Source organism: Rhinolophus sinicus, chromosome 6, assembly GCF_057876585.1.
Source record: "Rhinolophus sinicus isolate RSI-liver-muscle chromosome 6, RSI-T2T, whole genome shotgun sequence".
Classification (NCBI taxonomy): Eukaryota; Metazoa; Chordata; class Mammalia; order Chiroptera; family Rhinolophidae; genus Rhinolophus; species Rhinolophus sinicus.
The window spans coordinates 15,400,272-15,424,227 of record NC_142506.1 but is presented as its reverse complement, the minus strand read 5'-3'; the positions used below and the strand labels follow the sequence as shown (position 1 = coordinate 15,424,227).

The 23,956-nt window shown below is 38.6% G+C and overlaps 1 protein-coding gene across 2 annotated transcripts in view; it reads left to right on the top strand.

The window, feature by feature from the left end:
* Positions 1-23,283, top strand: part of COLEC10 (collectin subfamily member 10) — a 35,396-nt gene extending 12,113 nt beyond the window's left edge. Inside the window, exons 2-6 of one of the 2 annotated variants that reach the window (XM_019714866.3) lie at positions 9,214-9,285; positions 10,652-10,723; positions 19,157-19,210; positions 20,606-20,701; positions 22,595-23,283. In XM_019714866.3, the coding sequence (XP_019570425.2) occupies positions 9,214-9,285; positions 10,652-10,723; positions 19,157-19,210; positions 20,606-20,701; positions 22,595-22,986 (686 nt within the window). In that variant the 3' untranslated portion in view covers positions 22,987-23,283. The remainder of the gene's footprint in view (positions 1-9,213; positions 9,286-10,651; positions 10,724-19,156; positions 19,211-20,605; positions 20,702-22,594) is intronic. The other variant, XM_019714926.3, reaches the window with a different exon arrangement.
* The last annotated feature ends 673 nt before the right edge of the window (positions 23,284-23,956 follow it).

Here is a 23,956-nt window from a genome sequence, read left to right as displayed (position 1 = left end):
AACATATAACATGTATAAAATATATACAGAGACAAAGCTAATGATCTCACTTTTTACCTTCCTTTTCTGGACCCACTTCTCCCATCATTAATAGCTTGCTATTAATACTTATCTCAATATTTATTCTGCTTATTTATTCCTTGTTCTAAATGGGATCATAGGCATATGATTCTCCAAGAGACATTCTACATAGTATAACATGGAACTCACTTCTTATCCACAGGTCTCTCTCTACCTCATCTCATTATTTTTAGTAGCTGCATAATATTCCTTCTTGTATTTTCATCAGTCCCATGATGACAAACTTTCAGATTGTTTATGGTTTTTGTTTTTGCCACTACAAACATTCTCATATATACATTTGTTCTTACAGTTATTCCTGTAAAATAGGTTCCCTAAAAGAGAGTGTGCGGATTTTTTATTTTAATCATATTGACAGATTATTTTCCAGAAATATTGTAGCAATTTACATTTATAAAACCAGTGGTTGAATGCTTTTGTATATATGGCATCGTTAGCTGCAATTAGTCTTTTAAAATTATTACTAAATCTGATGGCAAACTATGACATAGACATTTACATATATACATATTTTTCTGACTAATAGCCTCTGGGCATTTTTCATCTATCATTTATTGTTTATATTTGTATATCATCTTTTTAGTTTATTTATTGTCTTTTTTGCAAAGCAATTTGCAAAAGCTCTTTGCATATTAAGAATATTAATAATTTTTATGTCTTAGTGTTTGTTTGTTTTTCCTTGTCTATCATATATTTATAAACTTTATACAGAGGGTGCCAAAACAATGTATACACATTTTAAGAAAGGAAAAACTGTATTCAAATTGTAATCCTCAATATATACCAAAAACAAAAGAGGAATACAAGTCACGTTTGACTTCTGCAATTACAAGAGGTGCTCAAAGTGGTTACCATCAGTGTAATTTTAATACAGTTTTTTCCTTTCTTAAAATGTGTACATATATTTTTTGGCACCCTCTGTATATTTACAAGGCATCTTGTATCATATAAATTTTTTTTTTTTTAATTTCTCATATGGTCACCTATATCTATCTTTTCTTTTATGACTTCTGTTTGGATTTTTTCCCCTCTGAGGAGATGAATTTCAAAAGGACAGAAGAGCATATACCTTTCAATGGAGGCATGAATTGAAAGACATTTTAATGAACAATGAATAAACAAGTTGGATAGGACTAGAAGGTTCTGCATGTCAGTGTCAGAAAATAATGCCAGAAAATCCCATGGAAGCCAGTCTTGTGAAGGTCCAAACGCTGGACTAATTAGTTTGGACTTGGCCTGTAAACATAGAAGAGCTGCTGAAATGTTTCAAATGGGGCAGATTTATATGAAAATATGAGTTTATAAAGATGAGTTTGCAAGATGATATGGAAAAGTGAAGTTCAGATCCAAGGAAACCAATATTTCAGCAGTTATTTATTGAACAAATACTATTGTAGGCACTTGGAATCACCAGTGGATAAAATACCATGAAGACCACTTATGGATCATGTGCAAGGGACAGGGTTTGGCATATGAGGACTAGAAAAGGTAAAGGAAAGGAAGTGTGGATGGGGGGGGGGGGAAGAAAAGATGGATGGGAGGAATAAATAAGAATCAAGATGGGAATGAGGAAGGATGAACGGTCAAAACCAATTTGGATATTGACGCGGGGAGATTAGAGCCTGGCAGTGATGTTGAGAGACACAGGCAAATTCGAAGAGGAAACAAAAACTATGGGCTGGAGGGAGCAGTGGAGACAGAGATTTGTGTGTGTGCTTGGGCTGCCTTCCTAGATTATAAGCCATCACCACAGATGTCCCAGCAGTCTGAAGTCAATTCATTAATCAGCCATTATTGAGAATGACATTTCAATCAATTACTAATTTATTTAACTGTATTGTCATTAATCTCACCTTTATTCATCTTGTCTTTAAGGATGTTATTCCTTTTATTTTGAAAACCTTTATTGAGAAAGCACCTACTGCATCTCAGGCCCTGTGCCAAGTGCTAGGGATGCAGAGAAAATAACGTGTCGTCCCTGACCTGCCCCATCATCTGTGACTCAATGTGGTGGGTGTTGTAAAGTGTGAGGGGAGTTCCCTGTAGTCAGAAGACTCCTGGGTAGAGAAGGTGACACAGAGCTGGACCTATAGGGTGCATGGAATTGGATAGAAGATAAAAATCCACAGGAACTTTTATTGGTGAGACCATCTTAGCCTGCTCTAATAGAATGGCAGATATGTATTTAGCTTGTTTTCTTTTCTACTTACCTTGAGATATAAGTTTATTGTGGTGGGCCCAATGCAAGGGATCCCATTTACTTCTTCCTGAGAAAGAACAGGAAGAGTTATAGGTATAGGCAGGTAGAGGGAAGGGTTTCCCTCTTTATGCTCCCGTAATAACTATTCTTCCAACATTTAGCACAGTAACTATGTGCTTACATGCCCATCTGCTCCAGAGGTTTTGATCTCCTCATCGCAAGGCCCTTATTCTCCTGGTCAGTGTCTTGTAGTTTTATTTGTAAGGAAACATGTTTGCCAGTGAAAGAAACCAAACTCAAACCAAACTTAAAGTGGCTGATCAAACAAACAAACTGAGGAGGGAAGGGGAGTTTATAGACTCACTTAACAGAGAGGGATTCAAGCTGAGCTGTATCCAGGCTCGAGTGATGTGTTCAGGCATCAGTCTTCACACCTTGGCTCTGCTTGCCTCTGTAATGACTGCATGTTAAAGACATTTCACCCTTTATGGTGATTCAGTTACTTCAATAACAGTCTATCCTTCCTGCCACCCCTGCAGAAAGAGCACGTCTCCATTTTTAAAGGTTACAACTGCTTGAGGAGACTTACCTGCAAGTTGAGACTCACCGGCTCTTACTGCTGAACCAATTACAGTGGCTATGGTTCAAACCACGTGAACTGAGAATGAGCAAGTGTGGTTTCCTATGGAAAACTGTGGTACCGTTACCAGAAGCACAGGTAGAGAATACCGGGTAGGCAAAAGCAATAGATGCCCACCATCTACTCAATATTTAGTGGATCCGTGAGGGCACGCTTGATACAAGAGGCTCTTGTATGAATGTTGCCATCCATAATATCATTTAATCTTTAATTAACTCCATGAGAAAAGTACAAGTATCTCAATTTTCAGGATAGAAAACTGAAGAAGAGAGAGTAATTATTTTAGTATAAGATTTAAAAGCTGTTAAGTAGAGATTTAATATTTGACCCTAGGTCTCTGTAGCTATGAATTTGTTTGCTAGGGCTGGCGTAACAAAATACCGCAAACGGGTGGCTTTAACAACAAAAATGTATTGTCTTACAGTCCTGAAGCTTGGAAGTTCAAGGTCAAATAGTCAGTAGATTTGGTCTCTTTGCTAAGACCTCTTTCCTTGGCTTGCAGAGGGTTACCTTCTCACTGTGTCCTCACTGTGTCCTCACGTGTGCACACATCCTTTGTGTTCCTTTGTGTGTCTAAATTTGCTCTTCTTATAAGGACCCCAGCCAGATTGAATTAGGACTGCCCTAACAGCGACAGTTTACCATAATCATATCTTTATAAGCCTTATCTCCAAATACAGTCACATTCTGAAGTACAGGGTGTTAGGGCTTTGACATGTGAGTTTTGGAAGGGAGAGCACAATTCAACCCATAAAAGACTACAAGACTCCTGTTTTACCCATTGCTCCAAGCTTCAGGAAACTTGAACGAGTGTCCTGTCACTCATTCAAGCCGAATAGACCCATGGTCCTGAAGGCTGAGTCCCTTGGCAAATTGCAGCTTGGTTCAGAGCTGCTCTGTTCTACATAAGATTGTCCCTGGGACAGCTTTTCTCCTTAAAGGCGTGAAGTTTCCAACAGACTAAGATGAACTTGGTTCTTTGATAACCATATTTTTTCTGTTTATGAGAAGTGTATTATTGACTGTTCTTAAGCAAGGTTGGCCAAGGTCGGGATCGTCCTTGTCCTAGATAAGCTGCCTCTCCCTGCCATTTCCATCACAAAGCCATTAAAATGAATTAAAGTACCATGTGTCTCAGAGTAAGGAGAGGACCCTCATTTGGGAGACTTTAGAATAGGTAGATACTCTAGTTATTTCCAGTTATAGTTAAAACAGAGACTTTGAGAGGTTAACTATCACACCTGAGTTCACAAAGCTGGAAAGTGATATGATTAGGACCTGTACTCTGCATCTGTAAGAGTGAAGCCCATGGGCTTCCTCAGTATATCATCTCAGATTTCCAGCAACTACTGTTTTTCGGTGAATGACCAATGGAAATTTGTCTTATTCAAACCACTCTGGCCGTGGCAGTTTCTTGATGCATAGTGGTCCTTTCCGAAGAGAAGGTGGAATTATTTGTCATGATTTGTTTTCAAAGAGCCTAGGTTTACTCCTCTGAATGTCTGCTTCTCGTTCCTGGTGCTCTCCTCTTTTTTATTAGATTATATACGGTACCGCAGTAGGGGCTCGAGATAAGAGAGATCACAGAATTCTGTGAAGGTGACTTTAGCAAACCCTACAGCCCATTAAAAAGTAAGATTGCCACAATGCTATTATATTTACAGAGGACTGTTATTATCTTTTAGAGACACTTGCTGAAATATTTAAGGAAGATTGGTCATGCTGTCTATAATTTACTTTTTAAAAAAGATCAGTAAAAATAAACACGAAGCAAGGACAACATGTTAATTGTTAAATATCAGTAACGGGTGTATACTTATTCCATCTGTCTTTGTGTGAGAATTTGCAGAGTAAACAGTAAAAAAAAAAACACACACAAAGTAGAAAAGTAATGATTATAGGATAGAGATTGAGGCACTGAATGCAAAGGAAGGGTCAAAAGAGAAGTCATTTCTGGTAATAACGATGATGACATTGATCATGATGTTGAATCCTCCCTTCTGTTCTCAGTAAAACAAGAACAGATGAGTTTCACAAGTGCCACACACTGTGCTAAGCACTTTTCATGTATTGTCTCCTTCACACCAACCCTATGAAGCCCTGATGATTTTCTCTATTTGTATGAAGCAAACTGAGTTTCAGAGACATGAAATGACTTGCTCGGAGCTTTCTTCCCCAACGCAGTGCACTCCTTTCTCCTTCGGGCGAGCTATGAGGAAGCCACTGAGTTGAAAGAATTCAGGACGAATGGGGAGACAGGTGAAGGCACAAAGGGACAGGTGAACGGGGTGCATGGAGAGAAGGCAAACAGCAGCAGGTCCCAGGGAGGCCTGGATGTTTGAGTGAAATGTGGAGGTTGTGGTTGGGGAAGAAAAAGGACCGGGAGGCGATCCACTGTATGACCTTGCTAGTGCATCCGGCATGTGTGAGAGGTCCAGGGCGTGATTTACATGGCTATTGGAATTTCCAGTGATGAGGATGCAATTGGCACATACGGAAAAGAGGTGTAAGTAGGGATGGGAAAGATACACGTGAAGCAGGAGTCTGGCCTCATAAATAAGGATACCATCCAGCTATCCCACTCCGTTCTAAGGCTGATCAGAAGGATTGCTGACCACTTCCCCACAGTCTGTAAGATGATTTTGGCAGTGGGAAAGGCGAATTTTCTTTAGTGTTTCCAAAACCAATTTACCGATTTTTTAATAATTACTTCCTTTGAGCAGGAGGTACTGACCTAGGTTCAGCTATTTCATCTCAAACTAGAGTTTAATTTTAAAAGAGTTTTTGCTTGTTGGGGAAAAAAGAGAAATCCTGCCTAAGAAAAATTGGTCAACTGTGTGCTGTACTGGAATTCTGCTGGAGAGCTTATCATAGCAAGCTGGTAGCCTGGGGTGCCGAAACAAACCATTGCTGTAAAATTGAAATGAATTCATCTCAGCTGATAGCTTTTTATTTAATTTTAAAACGTAAGTGGCTATTTTGAAAAGAAGGAAAGAAAGTCTAAATTGCCCTACTAATCCCATGAAATACTGTCAGAGGATAAAAGCAGACAACTGTGAGCCATGTGGGGGATCCTTTCCCAAGCTTACTTTTATACCTCTCTTCTGTTTCCATTAAAGCAAGTCCCAAAGATCAAACGAACCCTGGACCCAAGCTGATGGCAAGGGCACAAGTTGTTTACTTCATCTCTGCCAGCAGCCTGCTCACCACTAGGCTGGGATGCAGGCACACAGGTCAGAAGAAGAAGAATCTTATTTTCACCCACCAGAAGCCACTAGGGAACAGCAGATGATTAAGTCACTCATCTGACCACCTCCAGTGAGATACTTGCTTGCAAATGAGTGGGAAAGCTCATAGGAAGGGGGAGAAGGAATAATGTACCAATAATTCACAGGCATGTGGCTTTATGATTCACACGGCGCTTAACATACATGCCTGCCTTTGAACTTGCCTTCTGGTGAGCAGGCCATACCTTTTCGGCCCCATTGTACACAGTAGGAATCCCAAACCCAGAAATGTTAAGACCCTGATTTTGTTCTCAGTCATACAGCTTGTTCAGAACGTGGGCTTTGAAGGCGAGTGCCCCAGTTTTAATCCTGGCTTTATTACTTAGGAGCTACGTGACCCTGGGAAATCACTTAACCTCTCTTTGACCCTATTTTCTCATCTGTAAAATGGAGCTAAGAATAGTATCCATCTCAATGGTTGTCGTGGGGATCAAACGATAGGATGTGTGTCAAGTCGTAGGACCACTTTGGCCTATTGTACTCAATAAATGCTATCATTACGTTTGTAAAATGTCTTATGGCTCACAAAATATGTGTGTATCCAGTTCAACTATATTTATTAAGTACCAGAGCCAAACACTGTGCTAAATTCTGGGGATGCTGGAATAAATCACTTATGACCTCAGCCATTCCAAGGGCACAGGGATAGCACAGATAAACGGACTCACTCAGTATAAAGTGATATTTTAAACAACGAAGGTAATTGGAAGGAGAATTTAGCCTGGCCAGAGAGTGTTAGAGAGGGCTTCTTGAAGGAAAATATTTTTCTGACCTTACCTTTATTAAAACCCTCTGAAAAAAAAAGGTATTATTTTGTCTAGTCTACAAATGCGTGAAACAAGGCTCAAAAAAGATCAAGGACTTCCCAAAGCCCCTCAGCTGATAAGGGTTGAAACTGCCTCAAGGATACATCCCCTGTGAATTAAGTCATAGAGATAATAAGCTGTGTGTTTTGTTTTTCCTTCCCCACTAGTTTTCTTGTTTAACAGGTAACAAAAACTATCATTCTTTGTGCATCTCCCGTTTTTGCCCTGAAAAATTTGGCACAGTGCCAAGTTCTCTACAATCCACAATCAACAGAAGTCTGAGCTGGAAGGGACAACATTTAGCCGTAGGGTGCTGCAGGGGCAGAGACATGAATGTTGCTGAATATTAGTTCCGCCACACACAGGCTCTCTGGCAACAGGCAAGCAACTGAACCTCACTGATTCTCAGTTTTCCCACATTCAAAAAAATGGAGCAATATTTTTCACCTCCTAGAATTGCTGTGATGATTACATTAGCGCAGTACTTGGCACACATAATTGCTCGATAAACAGTCACTATTAACTTTAGCTAGAGAAATGCCAGCTAGTCTACCCACTTCACCCCTTTTGTCTGAGGGCACAAATCATCTATCTGTGCAGTCTAATTTGAAAGCCTTTCTCAGAAAGAGATTCTAGAACTTCATGTGTGAAATGTTCCAACGCTTGACCAATCCCACAACCCAGAGATCCAACCCTTCCATACACTGCTGATGCTTTCCTTTATAATAGTAACATTCTGCTCTCTGGAGAGAGAGAGAGAGAGAGAAAGAGAGAGAGAGAGAGAGAGAGAGAGAGAGAGAGAGAGAGAGAGAGAGAGAGAGAGAGAGAGAGAGAGAGAGAGAGACCAGTTGTGCTTTTTCTGGATACATAAATGAACATCTCAACTTTCTCTCTCCCAAACTGTCTAATCCCAAGAACTTATTTTTTGTCTTGAGAAGTCCTTTATTTACTTGTTTCCTCTCAAGAGGAACAGGACTCCCCATGTCCTGAGGTTGCTTTGGTGATAAAGCAGGTAGCTGGTCATAATATTGTGTGTGTTGTGTTCTTTATTTTCAAAGCACGTTCACATGCTTACCTTGTTGATCCTAAAAACAACTGAGGGAGGTAGAGAAGGCAGGCATTATCACCAGGTAAAAGATGAGGAAACTTCAGGGAAACGGAGGAAATAAAAACAGTCACCATTGCTGATAGCTGATTAGGTCCCAGGTCTAATCGTTACGTTATGTGAACTTCTTAAGAGCCCTCTCTAATAGGTGTTATCAGTTTATTTTGTAGGAGAGGAAAATGAGACTCAGAAAGGGAATTTGCATGTCCAACTTTCTCCCGATAGTAAGTGGTAGAGCTAAATCTCAAGTCCAGGTCTGTCTTACTCCAAAGCCAGTAAGTTCAATCACAAACTTTTGAAGATTAGCTCAACCCATCAGTGGTTACTGTGACATTAAAATCCAGAGCTCTGATTCACAGTCCAGGGCACCTTTCCTTAAACCACTCATTGAGTCCTTCTTAATTGCATGAGGGGCTAGAGGGGACCCACCTATGACAAGGACAGTCGCTCTCACGCAGAACTGTTTTACGGCTGTCCAATTGCTAGCTAGTCTTCTGTTCATAGTTTCCTGGTACCTGCCTATAATTTGGGGGTTCTCAAGCATGCAGTCAGAGAGTAATACATTTATATAAATATTATGTATATAATTTTAAAATAATATAATATGATTTTACATATAATCGATACTATTTTATATTATGTATTTATATTAAAATTATATAACATATATTTATAATATATGATTTATATATAAACAATACATTCATATTATACATTGCATACATGTCTATAAATAGTACATTTATATACTACATGTATATCGATGTATATGCATGTAAATGCTTCCAGAGTTGGCCAGATTATCCAGCAAGAATATAAATTTGTCAGTCCAAACAAACTTCTCAAGGATTCACCAGCAGGATATTTCTTTAAACACAAAGTTGAATGTGGAGAAACATGAAAGAGAAAAGATACTGGGAGTTTCTCTTCTTCCCCTGCATGTCCCATCCATGTGGACCCATATACAAACTCACATGGATGTAAGGCAAGCTGAGCCGAAGGATGGATTCAAACCATGTTCACCTTATCCTGGGAAGTATGTGCTTACCTTACTATTTGAGCTGCTTCACTCATGTTATTTTCCATTTCACAAGGAGATGGTGGTGAAAAAGGAGAGCCAGGAGAGGAAGGAAAGCTTGGCAAAGTGGGACGCATGGGGCCGAAAGGTAGGTAAATGGATATGGAATTGACAGTGTAATGTTAGAATGGCTCTACTCTCCCTCCTGGACTTGCCCTAGAAATTAGCAGCTTTCATAACACTCTCTGCTCTAAAGATGTATGAAATGTATTTCAGATATGAATTTACTCGTCACCAGAGAGTTCTTATGAGATCATCTGTCAACAAGACTCAAGACACATTCCTCAAGTTTCATCCTTTGGGGTGACTTGAGCGGGACACCCTGGGAGCTCCAGTATCTAAGAAACTGAATATCTAAGTCCCTGGGAATATCTAAGAAACTGAATTTTAGAAACGCAACTGTGTTCCTAGCAGTGTGTCCCTTCAGAAGCCACGCTGGGCAACTCTTTTGGGCTGGCCTAGAGCTTAAGGAGGAACAGAGAGCATTGTGTGGTCCTTTGACTTACCTTTCTTCACGGTCTGGTGGGGTATAGGAAGAGTAGGGGCGAATGAGATGAGAATAACACAAAGGCTATTAAGGAATATTGTTACTCACAAAACCAAAGGTCCCACCGATACATAGCTTCTGGATTGAGATGTGTACGCGTGTCTTCCAAGGATGAGAAGTATTGCCTGCCAACTGTTACAAGGTGGGGGCCCTGGACCACGGATTTTAAAATCTTCAGTAATTTAAAGAGAGAAAAATACTCACCTTTGAGACCTCAATTTGAGAAATGCTATTTAAATTTTTTTTTATATTATAAATATGTACATACGATACTCGACAAATCTGTAAAATCAATTTCAAAATTATCACAAAAATAGAGCTTTATAACTGGCAAATATTTTTTAGATGTTCATGGAAAAAAACAATTAATAACAATTTTGGAGTAACTTAGTGATTCCTGATGATATTTTTTTGGATGAGAACTCAGTGGGAGAATGTTTGATGGTTCTTTGATCGCTAGGTTTTATAACAGTACATTCCCTCCCCCTTTTTAAAGTGGCTAAGATAGTCAAATATGGTTTTAACATAGAGAAGAAATGGAATCCTGAAATGAAGCTGAAATGGAACAGAATTAGAATAAAATGCAAGAATTCTTCCATTCAGCCCCTTCTCTGGTCTTTAGATTAAACACAGTTCTTTTAGATATTTTGCATCAGTAAGTATTTTAATATCATCAGGTTCAGGATTGTCACACTCAGCCACATTTTAATTTTAATATATCCATTAAAATGCTATTAAAATAGATAATATAGCACAGGATAATATAGCACACAGGATATAGATTACATACCGCGGATAGAAGAATGCACTTTTTGGTATTTCCTTCGAGTGGATGTTATATATTAGCCACATCTTTAAGGGGAAGATAAAATGTTAGTATATAAAGATGATATGCTTTCCTTTTCAGGAACTAAGGGAGAACTGGGTGATATAGGAGACCAAGGCAGCATTGGCAAGACCGGGCCCTTTGGCAAGAAAGGTAAGCCACCTTTTGCTATTCTCCAACAGCAATGTAAAGCAAGTTGCACATACCTGTGGTATATTTGAAAGGTTCTGTGTCGTAAAAATGAGCCCTTTTCTTTCTTTTAAAACATGAGTGTTATCATTTTATCTTGACTGTTTTGTTCATATGTAAGCAATATGTCATAAGGCCTTGAGCAAAATCAAATAGAAATATAGGGACAGAGTCAAATCTGAAGTTCTTAGTCTATATTGCACTCTGTCCTGGAATCTACTGGTTGTAATCCTTGATCCAATTAAAATGGGTGTCATCACCATCAAGTCAGTTCAGTAGTAGAAAACAACTGTTCATAAAACTCAAGGTAACAGAGGACGGTATAATGTTCTTTCTTTATTTGAGTGGAATAATAGTTACCTGTTTGGGATCTATTAACAGGACAGGAACTTGAAATAGATACATGTACATCCTTTTGTTTTCAGTCATAGCCTGATCCTGTACATAATTACTACTTCATTATTATAAAATAGAGGTAGCTGCCTTTTTATTACCTAAGCACTGTCTCCCTATCCTCTCATAAAGCCCTACAATGGTAATAGGTTCTAATTGCTTCTGATACTCAGTAGTTTGCACAGGCATGTTCCACTGCGTTTGAAGATACAAAGCTGAATGAGAATCAAAGTTTTATGCAAGAAACTCACAGATTTAGGAAGGTAGGACTTTCTCAGAAAGAATTATGATACTGAATAACTATATGACTGCTATAGCAACCCTATGGACTGACCTAGATCTCGAAGGATAGTAGCATGGTTATGGAATTGGGAAAAAGGCGTGTGAGGGAGATGCAAGAGATACTTGGGCAAAGGTACAGACCAGGGGGAACTCAGCGCCATCGGTAGCAGGATTCTGCAGGCTGTGGTGCCCCCTGGCCTTCCACAGGTGCTTGAGCCACTGCATAATTAAACATGTGCCTAATAGTCACCAGCAATGTTTTCCTGTAAGCAGGCTGACAGATGCGGTCTGACCTGAGGCCATGGCCCCTCTCCTCACATCCGGTAGCTCAGTACTTCTGCTCTCCAACTCCCTACTCTTTTTCAACTTATTCCTTCAAGAAATTTCCTTTGGCCTGCCTAGGAGGGCAGAGACAGAGAACAGTGCCACTGCAAAGAAACTGCTATGCTAATCTTTGATCTGGTAGCTTATGGTCTATTCACCTGTGGTTGAAACTGTCATAGCTGAGGAAGAGTACATGGGTCCTGATTTACCACGAAGCTAATGAAGCTTTGGCTTCAGAGACCCACACTTGTGTGGGTCCCTTCCAAGACTGAGAAGAAAGAGCCTTAGCAATAGGAGCATGTGTCTTGGTAAAATTTGGAAAGTAAGGCATTTTAACCTCAACTGGTTAAAATAGTGCCTCTCCACATTTTTAAAAAACTATTGCCACCCCAAGAAGTCTTTTTAGACATATTGGCCCCCTAACACATTTTTAGACATATTTTTCCTAATTCCCCACCCTCATGAAATTCTAATACCACCCATGGGCTAGATATACTTGTGATGTATCGTGTGTATGAATATGATTTATATATTAAAAAGAGTAAGACTTTTTCCCTTCTCAAGAACTGACTTTTGCGTCCTTGAAGTGATAACTTTCCTCACAGAAAATGCACAGGTCAAGACTACTGTCTCCTTCTGTTTCACCTTCTCTTAATCTTACTTTTTGTATCAGGTGGTTTTTGGAGTGGACACAAGTATTTGGGGAAATAGATAAAAAGAATTTGAGTGGGGGAAGTTTTTCATTTGCACTTAATGGGATATATGTATGTAGTGTGCAGTTACTTCCATGTACACTTAACAATTCCAGTGTGGGAATAGCTTCAAAAAATACTCCTACCATTTACTGTCCAGATCTATCCGAAGTAATAATGAAAAAGTGCAGGGGCAGAGGTCAGCTCTTCATAAGATTGTGTCCTGGGCCATCCAGCACAAGAAATGTGTGGACTGTGGAAAAGAAGCAAGGTTTGAAATGTACAGAGCCAGAGCTGGTCCGTAGAAAATTTTTCCAAATCTAACAGCTCATATATGAAAAAAACTTTACAGAAGTATTCTTAAATTTGACAGTGGTTTTAATTTACCTTCATCATCAACAACAAGTGGTAAGGGTAAAAGAAACATCTTACAATGTTAATAATAAAAGCAAAATTCAGATTTCTGCTACAGGCCATGAGAGATTCTCCTGCACTAATCCTGCTAAGAATGAATAGCTGAGTCAGAAAAAAAAACACACACACAAAAAAAACATGTTTGCAGTCATAGAGGGATGCCAAATTGAATAGGACTTTAAGGTCCATAAACTGGAGAAGGGGACCACTCTCAGGTAAGTTATACATCCTGTACTTACTACTTTTCCTCTCAAGTCATTCACCAATTCATAAGAAAGGAAGCACTAAGAGACTGAAGCAGAGACTGAAGCAGAAAGTTGCTCAAACTGAATATTCAAGACCTGGCGAAAAAGACTGGCCTTGGAAAATGCCACTCTTTCCTTATTTCAAGAATGAAAAGTTTCAGTTAGAACTTCAGAAATTCTGAAAAACACTTAATGAAACATATACGCATTCATGTTTAAAAAAAAAATCCTAGCAAACTAGAAATAGAGGGAAACACATTTAATATGAAAAGGAAAATGAACAACAACAAAAGACTATTTAAAAACCATAATAATGAAATACTGACCATTTCTCTCCTGAGATTGGGAAGGAGATGAGTACAGCCCTCATCACCAGTTCTAATCAACATTATAGAATTTCTAGCCAGAGCAAAAAAGCAAGAACAAGAGATAAGACTCATACCAATTGGAAATGAGGAAATAAGAGTCATTATTTGCAGATGACATGATTGCATGCCCAGAAAATACAAAAGACTCTACAGATTAGCTGTTTGTAGTGCTAAATTTTTTAGACAGCTTAATTTACAAAAATAAATTTTGTTTCTACGTACCAGAAACAATTTTTAAATGAAATAAAAAAAATGCCATTTGTTATAGCACCAAAATTATAAAATATCTAGGACTATAGCCAAAAAAAAAAAAAAAAAAAAGATGTGTAACCCCTCTACAACAAATACTACACGATGAGAGAAATTAAGGGATATCTAAGGAAATAGCGGTAAAACTACATTCATGATTGGAAGACTCAAAACTGTTAAGGTGTCAATTTTCCCTAAATGGAACTATAGATTCAATACTATCTCAGTCAACATCCCAGAAGCAGTTCCCTTGAAATGTAATAAGACAATTCAAAATTTACGTGGAAATGAAAAGGACCAATAATACCTAAGACAATCTTGAAAAAGAAAAACAAAGCTGGAAGACTTAAATCACTGAATGTGAACATTTATTATAAAATTACAACTATGAAGATAGGGTTGATTTAGTACAGAGATAAATAGATCAATGGAAAGGATTAGAGCATGCAGAAACAGACTCCCAAACTTGATTTATGCAACGTTGACATTACTTTGCAATGGAAAATGATGAGCCTTTCAATAAATAGTGCTAAGCCAATTGGATATTCATGCACACAGTCAAATATATGCAGCCCATAATTAAAGTGGTGTGCTGTTTAGCGAACTTTGTAATGTATTTATTTGTCTACTTTGAAAATGTAGTGATTTGTTGTTATTTCTTTTCTTACAATAAGTATTTATTTTCACAAATACTTTTCCATTTGTAATTTGGTATTATTTTTCTTAAAGAGGGCTCCTCAAATTGTATAAGCTTCAGAAAAAGTTCCTCATGGATGTGCTCCTGACTCCATCAGCTTCCTTGAACAATTGATTAAAGGGATGGAAAAGTAGCCAAAAAGCGGGATGTTGGACTTCAAGTTTTCTGAGATGCAGCCCTGGTAGATGAGGTTAAGATTCCAAGTGTTGCCCTGGAATAGGCAGAAGTGAACGGGGAGGATAAGTCACTGCCCTGAACACATCCAAAACGGAAAAACTTCGTTTTTCAATGAGTTATCCTAGATGTTACATTTTCAATGTGTCAAATCTAGATGAGGCTCCAACTAGGCGAGTTGGAAGTAATGATCTTGAGCCGAGTCTTACTCCTTCCGTAGAATAACAGTAGGTAACTTGGGAGGTTGGTAGATGACAGAAACAAGGAAGGGTCAAGAGATTTAGTACCATGTCTCCCCCCAAAATAAGACCTAGCCGGACAATCAGCTCTAATGCGTCTTTTGGAGCAAACATTAATATAATACCCAGTCTTATTTTACTACAATATAAGACCTGGTAATATAATATAATATAATGTAATGTAATGTAATGCAATGCAATGCAATGCAATGCAATATAATATAATTAATATAATATAATATAATGCAATGCAATGCAATGCAATGCAATATAATATAATATAATATAATATAATATAATATAATATAATATAATATAATATAATATGGGTCTTATATTAACTTTTGTTCCAAAAGACGCAGTAGAGCTGATTGTCCAGCTAGGTCTAATTTTGGGGGAAATATGGTATGACTTTCTCAGCCTCAGAGAGGATGAACTTCCACAAATGTTGGAAAAGTAAGTGCGGCAATGATAAAGTAAACTAATCTTAACCTCTTCAGGACAAGTCCTCATTCACACTCAGGTACATATACACCTACTGCCTACCTCTGTTACTTTACTCATTGTCATGGCTTATTAGCTTGTCTGTTTCACCCTACAGACTGTGAACTTCTAAAGGGAACAAGTCAATAAAAGATTTTGAGTCTATTTGCTTAAATAAATATAAGCTGTATGTGGGTATCCTACTTTCTATCATTTTATCCCAATGCCTATTATATAATAGAAACTTTCTAAATGTTTGTTGCATTGAAGATAAAAACATGAATAGTAAGTATATTATTTCCTATGACGTAGCCTTCTTTTCTACTCTTTATTTCTTTAAGCACCACTTTCCCTTATCATCAATTTCTACCATTGACTAAGATTTCTTTCTCCTCCAGAGATATGCCATCAAAATTTATGAGCATGTCCTGGAATTTCAAAAAAATGGAAGTTCAGTGATCTGGCTCACCTGGATTAATTTCATTTTCAATCTGTACTCCGAAATTTATTGTCCTCATTTTGTCAATGGCCCTTCTAAATTTTCCAGTGACTCAGATTAATCTCAACTTTCTGGACTGACCTTAATGCTGTCACTTGCATGGGCAAGGTAGATTTCTGGATGTCAAGATTTCATTTTACAAGTAAGAAAGAACAATTTAGTGTAGGTAAATTCAATCTCATAGCACAATAAATGTTTTTACTTAAGTCAGTAATCCTTGATTTAGGAGGCGGAAGCTAACATTGGTTGCTCATCCTCTATGAGTTAAGTATATACAGATAATTCCATGGCAACATGACGTTATCTACTCTATCCGCCTATGATCTTAGGATTTTAGGAACTATTATTTCCACTTTAAAAGTGAAGACATGGAGACTTAAAGAAATTAAGTAACCGTCCGTGTTTAGCTAGTAAGTAACAGAGCCAGGATTTTCAGATTTCCATAGGCTTTCGCTCTACCATACTGCTTGGACTTTTCTCCAGCTGTAAAATAGGGAAAAATATTCGTCTCAGCATACTGGGAAGTGGTAACAGGCCTTACATTATCTCAGATTTTTTTTAAAAAACAACAACAGCTAATTGTCAATTCAAGAATCTGTTTCCCACGCTATTAAGATCCAGCTAAAGGCTGTATCGCTTCGGTGAAATCTCTTACTCAGATCCACAACCATCATTGCCTTTTCCAAATACCTACCCAGCATTTTCTTTATTTTACTCTGTTAATACATGATTGTGTCCCATCTCCTTGACCCCTTATGTGCGCTTTGTTTTCCTCAAAAACCCATCATTTTCCCAAAGCAAATATTCTATTTATGCTTCTTTTATAGCCATCATTGGACTTAGCCCAGAACTAGGATCATAGCAAAACTAGAATCAATTTTCAGACCAGCTCATGTTAAATTGAAAGAATTTACGTATAAAGAAATACACTGTTTTAAAATAATTAAAATACTAAACTATATTCATATGATCTTTTAAGTCTGTTTAGGGTTTAGTGGTGATAAGGACTGGTATTCCTTTCAATGTCAATAACAGTTTTCAATAACATTTTTTTCTTCATCAAATCATTGATTAACTCCCTTGGGAAGGACCATGAATTGGGGCATCAGAATGATTGGGTTTCAGTATCAAGAGTGACACCGAATTGCTGGATGTCCTTGAGCAACTTATTTTGCCTCTCGGATCCTCAATTTCTTTGATGATAGAATAAAGAATGATCGTACCTAGCCCCTTGGATTTAATACTATGATACTATGTTAATATCTTTAAAGTATCCAGAACAGTACTTGGCAAATGATTAGCATGACGAAAAATATCTATACTCCCTTTCTTTCACTAATGTATTCTCAAAATCTATTCTTATCTTTTTTCCATTTACATATAAGGGATGAGGAATTTGCAGGACACAACTTAGGTGTGAGTAGATCAATTATCCTTATCAGGGTGGTCAGCGTATTTCCATGCTTTTTTTCCCAACTGTATCTCTGCTGTACATAATCTCTTACTTTGCTGCTATCGTCACCTGCTAAAGTTTTCATAACCAAGCTCGAACGTTACCTCCACAGGAGAGCCTTCCTTCATCCTTCCCTCTAAAGCACTATCTCTTCTAGCTCCCTCCCAGAGTACATTATCTCTGTTCAAGGTTTTTCTTACAATATCTATAGCATTCTATTGTCATAGTTTTCACACTTGCCTCATTTCATCCAAGTATAAGATCTGAGATGTCCCCTAGCATACTTAAACTGCATTTTGGCTTTCAAAGACCCTCTCCTTCTGTTTGGGGAGCTTGTGAATGTCTGACATTACCTGGGTCAATTTGGAAAGGCTCAGCAAATCCTTGGGACCCAGGCAGGCACGCCCTTCTGGGTGATCAACAGTCAATACGTATGGGACTCTTAATAAAAAGCTCTCGGCAAAACTGTCCAATGCCACAGTTACCAGTGACATGTGATTTTGGAGTCCTTGAAATATGGCTAGTCCAAACTGAGATGGGCTGTCAGTGTCAACTATATATCAAATTCTGGAGACCTAATACCAGAAAAGGAATGGAAAATATCCCATTAATATTTTTTATATTGATTAGTTGTTGAAATGACAATATGGTAGATATATTGGGTTAAATAAAATATACTTTTAAAACTTTCTTAAAAAACACTCAGAGACAGTGATGAAGAGACTAGCTAATGGGCAGGCAACCCAGGACACTATGAGCTTTGGAGAGGCGCCCAGTTTTTTCCCTGTTGGTGGTAAAGGATGGGGTTAGGGAGAACCTCAATGCTGACTCTGTTCCCCCTCACACTGCCCCCCCCCCAGGTCATGTACCCAATTCCTGGCCACACCAAACTCCTACTAGCGTAAGCCACATACGCTTTTCTAGCCCAGGTAAACTTCAGCCTGTATTTATCCTTCCTGAGTTCTTTCTTTTTCTGTTTGCAGATCACCATTGAAGCAGCAACAGTTCTACTTCTTCTCCTTTGATTCTCAAGAACTTCAGCCAAACATTTTCTCTTATAAATCAGAATAGACTTCAAGAGTTTATTTTGGAGTTTTTTTTTTTTTAAAAATCAACATTTCTTTTTCTCCCTTAATAAATCTGATTCTCTGAGAATTATTATGCTTCTCACTAAATGAGAAAATGGTCACATACAAAGAAGCAGAAGGGAAAGTTATCAAGGTTGATTTATCAGTATAATATATCTGACACCATATTATATTAGAGATTTTTGCAAACATCACATCTCTTCTAAAAATGAGTCAATGCTTTCAGGTCAGAAGTTTTGTCCTGTCTCTTTTTATAACCTCTCAAAGTACCAAACCTTTTGTCTTGCATAGAGGAAGTAAATAGTAAATATTTGTTGAATTAAATTGAAAATGCACAATACATATTTTTGAAAATCTAAGGAAAAAGCCACATGAAAAAATGTGGGTGCATAATAAATACACAGCAGTGCAACATTGATCAGTTGACCCATACTCATATGTACAAAATAATGTTACTTTTAAAATTAAAAAAAAAAAAAATATGCCGAGAATTGTATTAGCCTTGCTCAGAAGGCCACATTATAAACACATGTTATTAAGGTAAGTGACACAAATTATAATGTTTCTTCCTACTGAAATTTTACATGCGATCTAAATCATTTACGACTTGTTTGGGTAGGTGTGCAGCCAACTCAAAATCAAATTATTTATGTAAAACCATGGCGTATTAGTTAGAGATATTGCAAATGAAATTTAAAAACGGTGTCCTCTGGTTTTAAGTGTCTAAGATATCGTCTGTCTGAAATGATTCCCCATTTTATGTAATTGTTCTTTTTGTGGCTATTATTTTTATTCAGGAGACAAAGGGGAAAAGGGTTTGCCCGGGATTCCTGGAGGAAAAGGCAAAGCAGGTATGGTTGCTAATTGTTCTCCTTAATTTCTGGCATGATTCTAAAGGTATTCATCTCAAAAATGGATCTTTTTTTTTTTTTTTTTTTTAATAGAAAAGCAAGAACCTTTTCGATGTGCTTAAATTTATTTTTCTCAGGGTAGAGGGAAGGGAAGTTTCCTCAGTATTTGCTGGTGACTTTCCAAGCTCTGGGGAAGGGGATGATGGCACATTCCATCTCCATTATATTTTCTATGAGGAAATAAACCCAGCCCTGACTCTCTTCAACCAGGAGGAAAATCCACAGCAATAGGACTGTGTCAGCATGCCTTACATTCCACCAGCATCTCAACCTAATACTGGCCAGTCCTTTGCCAGAAGCAACCTGGCCAGTTCCAGAAAGTCCCCATGGTTACAGCACATTCTTTCAGGGACCAGGGAGAGTCTCCCCAAGTTCCGAAAGAGAGTTTTATCTCCAGTGCTGTATGCAAAGAAAGAAAATTGTTTTGGGGGGCTTCACTTGTTTCTATCTACAGGGATATAGTAAAGACTAATTCAAAGAACTGTTTTAAATTCCTTATATTTAACTGAGAATATAGAGACATAAAGCCACATTTTTCTCCCTTTGGCTAGTAAACTTCTTTTACTTTTCAACTACCTAAGGAAAAAAAAAAAAACAAAAAGAAAAACAGAAAATGTTTACACGAAACATCCATTAAGTAGAAAGAACAGAATCATTTGAATTTCACATCATTTTCTTACAGTTCCGTCTCTGTCACAGTAGCAGACGGTAGTTGAAAAGGTAAATGAACAAAAGGGAATGAACGGCAGGAATTAAAATCATAGTTAACCCATAAATGCAGTAACTGGCTCTTGAGATTGTGAGCTCGATCCATGAACAAGATTTAAACTTAGTCTTTCAACATTCAAGTACACGCCAAACGAATCATCAGAATTAACATTTGATTTCATCATGAAAGGTTTGTCCTGTCCTGGGAAAGTTGTGTGAGCCAGTGACCAGTGCACTAACAGAAGAGAAGTCTGGCTAGAAACACGTCTTAAGAAAGCTGTAAAGATTTTAGTCTGAGAGCGGGGAAATCACGTCCTGCGCTCAACAAAAATGCCAAATGGTCCTCAATGCCATTGCAGTGGTTTGTCACATTTACTCTTCTTTTTAAAAATATGGCTTAGCACGGTTTTCAGTCATTTAAAATCTTTTAAAAAACATTTTCTGAATTCCTACCGACAATGTAAATTGGAAACTTTGTTTTAAGTAAAAGTTACAAATAGAGCCACTATTTGTGTCTCCACAGGGAGACACAGCCAGACTAGAATAATATAGAAAGTATTGGAAGAGAGCAAGGGCTCCTTTCTGCATGTGTTTTCAACCTGACTTCACAGTTTTTGTCGTTGAAAGGTACTGTCTGTGATTGCGGGAGATACCGAAAGGTTGTTGGGCAGTTGGACATTAGTGTTGCTCGCCTCAAGACGTCTATGAAGTTCGTCAAGAATGGTGAATATATTCTCTTTTGCTTTGTGCTATTTATGTATCGATTTAGTGTCCTCCAACATTCCAATTCCAATATTCCTAGCCAGAAATACCTCCTCACATAGGGTAGGGCAAAGCATTATGAGACAGTGTCACCAGTATAAAAGTCTCTCAAGACGCTAATTATCCACTCTGCCTCCAGGACACCTCAGGTCCATTGCATGCATTCATGCATGTTGCACTGACTGTGTGTAGAAAAAGTTACACTCTGGAGAAATGGGAATGAATGGTGAAAAGGGCAGCGTGTGGCAAACCCTGCTTTAAGGATAAAAAGGGACAGAAAGAGTCAGAGTGAGCATCTCAAAAAATAGAAGTAATACATGAAAACCATAGCTACTTTCTTGAGTACTGGGACTAATAATCATAATTATGATGTAGGCGCTATGATCAAACCAAAGCTTAGCGAGATTGCCTTCTGCATAGATACAGAGTTAGTGAACTGTGTGGAACGGGTATTTGAATGACAGGCGTCACTGATTCCTGTACCCTCGGTCCGTATCAATAGGGACATCATGTGTTTCTCTCAATTTTGCAACTTTTGATTTGTGTTATCCCTTGTCTATCTCCCCATTATAGTTTAAAGTGCTTAAAGTGGGGCTTACGTGTTCTCTTCTGAGATGGTATGAATGAGGGACCTGCTGTAGTTACTGTTACAATTGGTTCCATTTTGTTGTACTTTCATGTATCACAATGCAGCGTATATTTGTTGTATGTTATTGGAAGCTCACAGATGCCATCTTGTGTTCATCTTCATCTTGTACTACGGGAAGCCCAGAAAATGCTTGATATAAACTAAGTGCCTTAATGATAGTTCTGGTTCTAACCTGCACACAAGATGCTATCTCTGGCATGACTTGGACTCTCAAGAATTAAACCACACCCCAGAGCTTCAACACAGAACAATAGTTCTTAACATTTGAGTGGTCACATATTTCCTGGTGAATTTTAACTTATGAACCCTAAAAAGTATAGTATAGGTAGACACCCAGAAGCCTACAACATGTGTACCATATTGTGAGCTCACGATTATTCTGAGTCCCCAGTGCTGTCTTGAAGTGTACTTGGTAGCTCAGTCTACTTCACGTACCTGGAGTGAAGTATAGACAATCTCAATTGACGTACATGTTCAGAGCCCAGGCACCAAGTGAGAAAAGTTCTGAATTATTCCCCTATCAGTTCAATAAGCTTTTATCATCCCTTGCAATGTTAAACCCATCAAGGATACAGAGTGACAAAGACGTGGTCATTGTCCTCAAGATGCTGGCCATTTAGTAGAAGAGATATTCAATTAGACGAGTATGTGTTGAGCGCTATGAAGTGGAAGAAGCCATGGAAACATAGGGGACAAGAGTCTCTGATGTCTGTTCAGCGTTGGAAAGACTCCTATAGGAGAAAACTCTCCCACTGAGATCTAAAGGATGAATAGGAGTTTGCCAGGTAGAGAAGCAGTGAGAAGCATTTCCAGGCACAAAAGGTATGATGTGGAAAAGAGAAGGCCATGTTCATGGGACTGGAAGTACGATGAAAGCATAAGCTAGGATGGGAAAAATAGTCTGAGATGAGCTGGGTGGCAGTTCATCTTTATAACAAGTCTTTGTTAAAATAACGCTCTGCTTCAAAGTTGTGTGGGAAGTTAAAGAGGAATGGCGGGGAGGACAAGGGGTAGGAATTTGTTCTCCATTTTGATAACTAGAAAATATTAAAGCAGTGCTTACCTCATAATATGGCCTTGTGAAATTATTACTGAATATGGAATACATGAATTTAAATCTGGCAACAAAATAGAAGTAATAAAATATACTTGCCTTTTCTCTATTGTGGACACATAATCACACTCTCCTTTCTCTCTCTGCAAAGTCATAGCAGGAATTAGGGAAACTGAAGAGAAATTCTACTACATCGTGCAGGAGGAAAAGAACTACAGGGAATCCCTGACCCACTGTCGGATCCGGGGTGGAATGCTCGCCATGCCAAAGGACGAAGCCGCCAACACACTCATCGCTGACTATGTCGCCAAGAGTGGCTTCTTCCGGGTCTTCATCGGGGTGAATGACCTTGAGAGGGAGGGGCAGTATGTGTTCACGGACAACACCCCACTGCAGAACTACAGCAACTGGAAGGAGGGGGAGCCCAGCGACCCCTATGGTCACGAGGACTGTGTGGAAATGCTGAGCTCAGGCCGGTGGAATGACACAGAGTGCCATCTTACCATGTACTTTGTCTGTGAGTTTGTCAAGAAGAAAAAGTAACTCCCCTCATACTACGCACTTGTAATTCCCTGTGACTACCATTGCGGTTCTTTTTATCCATCCTTTTCTTCCTAGTTACACTAAATTTGTTCTGACTCAGGACAGGTGGGAAATGCTAAACTGAGGTTTGGAATCTCCATCGCCATGCTCGCCTGTGTCGATTTTGAACATTTCCATGCATGGTATATGACTGAGCCAATAGCTCACCAAGTTACAGGCGTCCTGAGAGAGAGAGATTGAGTTACTAGTTGTGTGGGAGGTGGTTGTCTGTGTCTCAAATAAAATGTTCTCCTGGCATTTGCTCTGCCTCCTCTCTCTAGAGCCCTAAACCACTCTCCATCCAGCCCAGTGGGTAGTTGGACAGTTGGTTGGTGATGATGAGGATAACCTGCCCTCAGCCAAAGTCAGACACACAGGACGGCCTTCTGTTAGAAATGTCATGATATTATTATCTGTCTTTGAATCCAAGATCCCCAGTTCTTTGACCAGTCACCCACGATAGCCATAGCCACACTTGCAAGGTCCTCTCGTTCTCACAAACATAGAGACACTTCAACCCCAGCCTCTCCAAAAGGAACTTCTAGCCCGTTGACCTATTCCAGACCATATGGAATTACATAGACTCCTCTTGTGTTTCTAATCTGTAATCTTCACTGAAGAACAAGTGGTTACCTTGGCCCCCTTTTTGTAGGCCCACAACTTAATCTCAGGCCCCCAGATATTTAGCTGTCCGATTTGTGGAGAAGGGAACTTTAGAAATTAAAAAGAAAAAGACAGGGTTTGTTCCAAAACAATATTACTTACAATTCTGCTGAATTGCCCCCTGCTTTTCCTATGGCTCCGTTTTTCCTTATCTTAGGTTCGCCCATATCAACTTTCCTCCCTTAGGCATGGGGAATGAGGGACGGGGTTTGTGAAGCCTTCAGAAAATTCTAGAAGCTTCAAGGTGCTACCAACATATCACTCATGG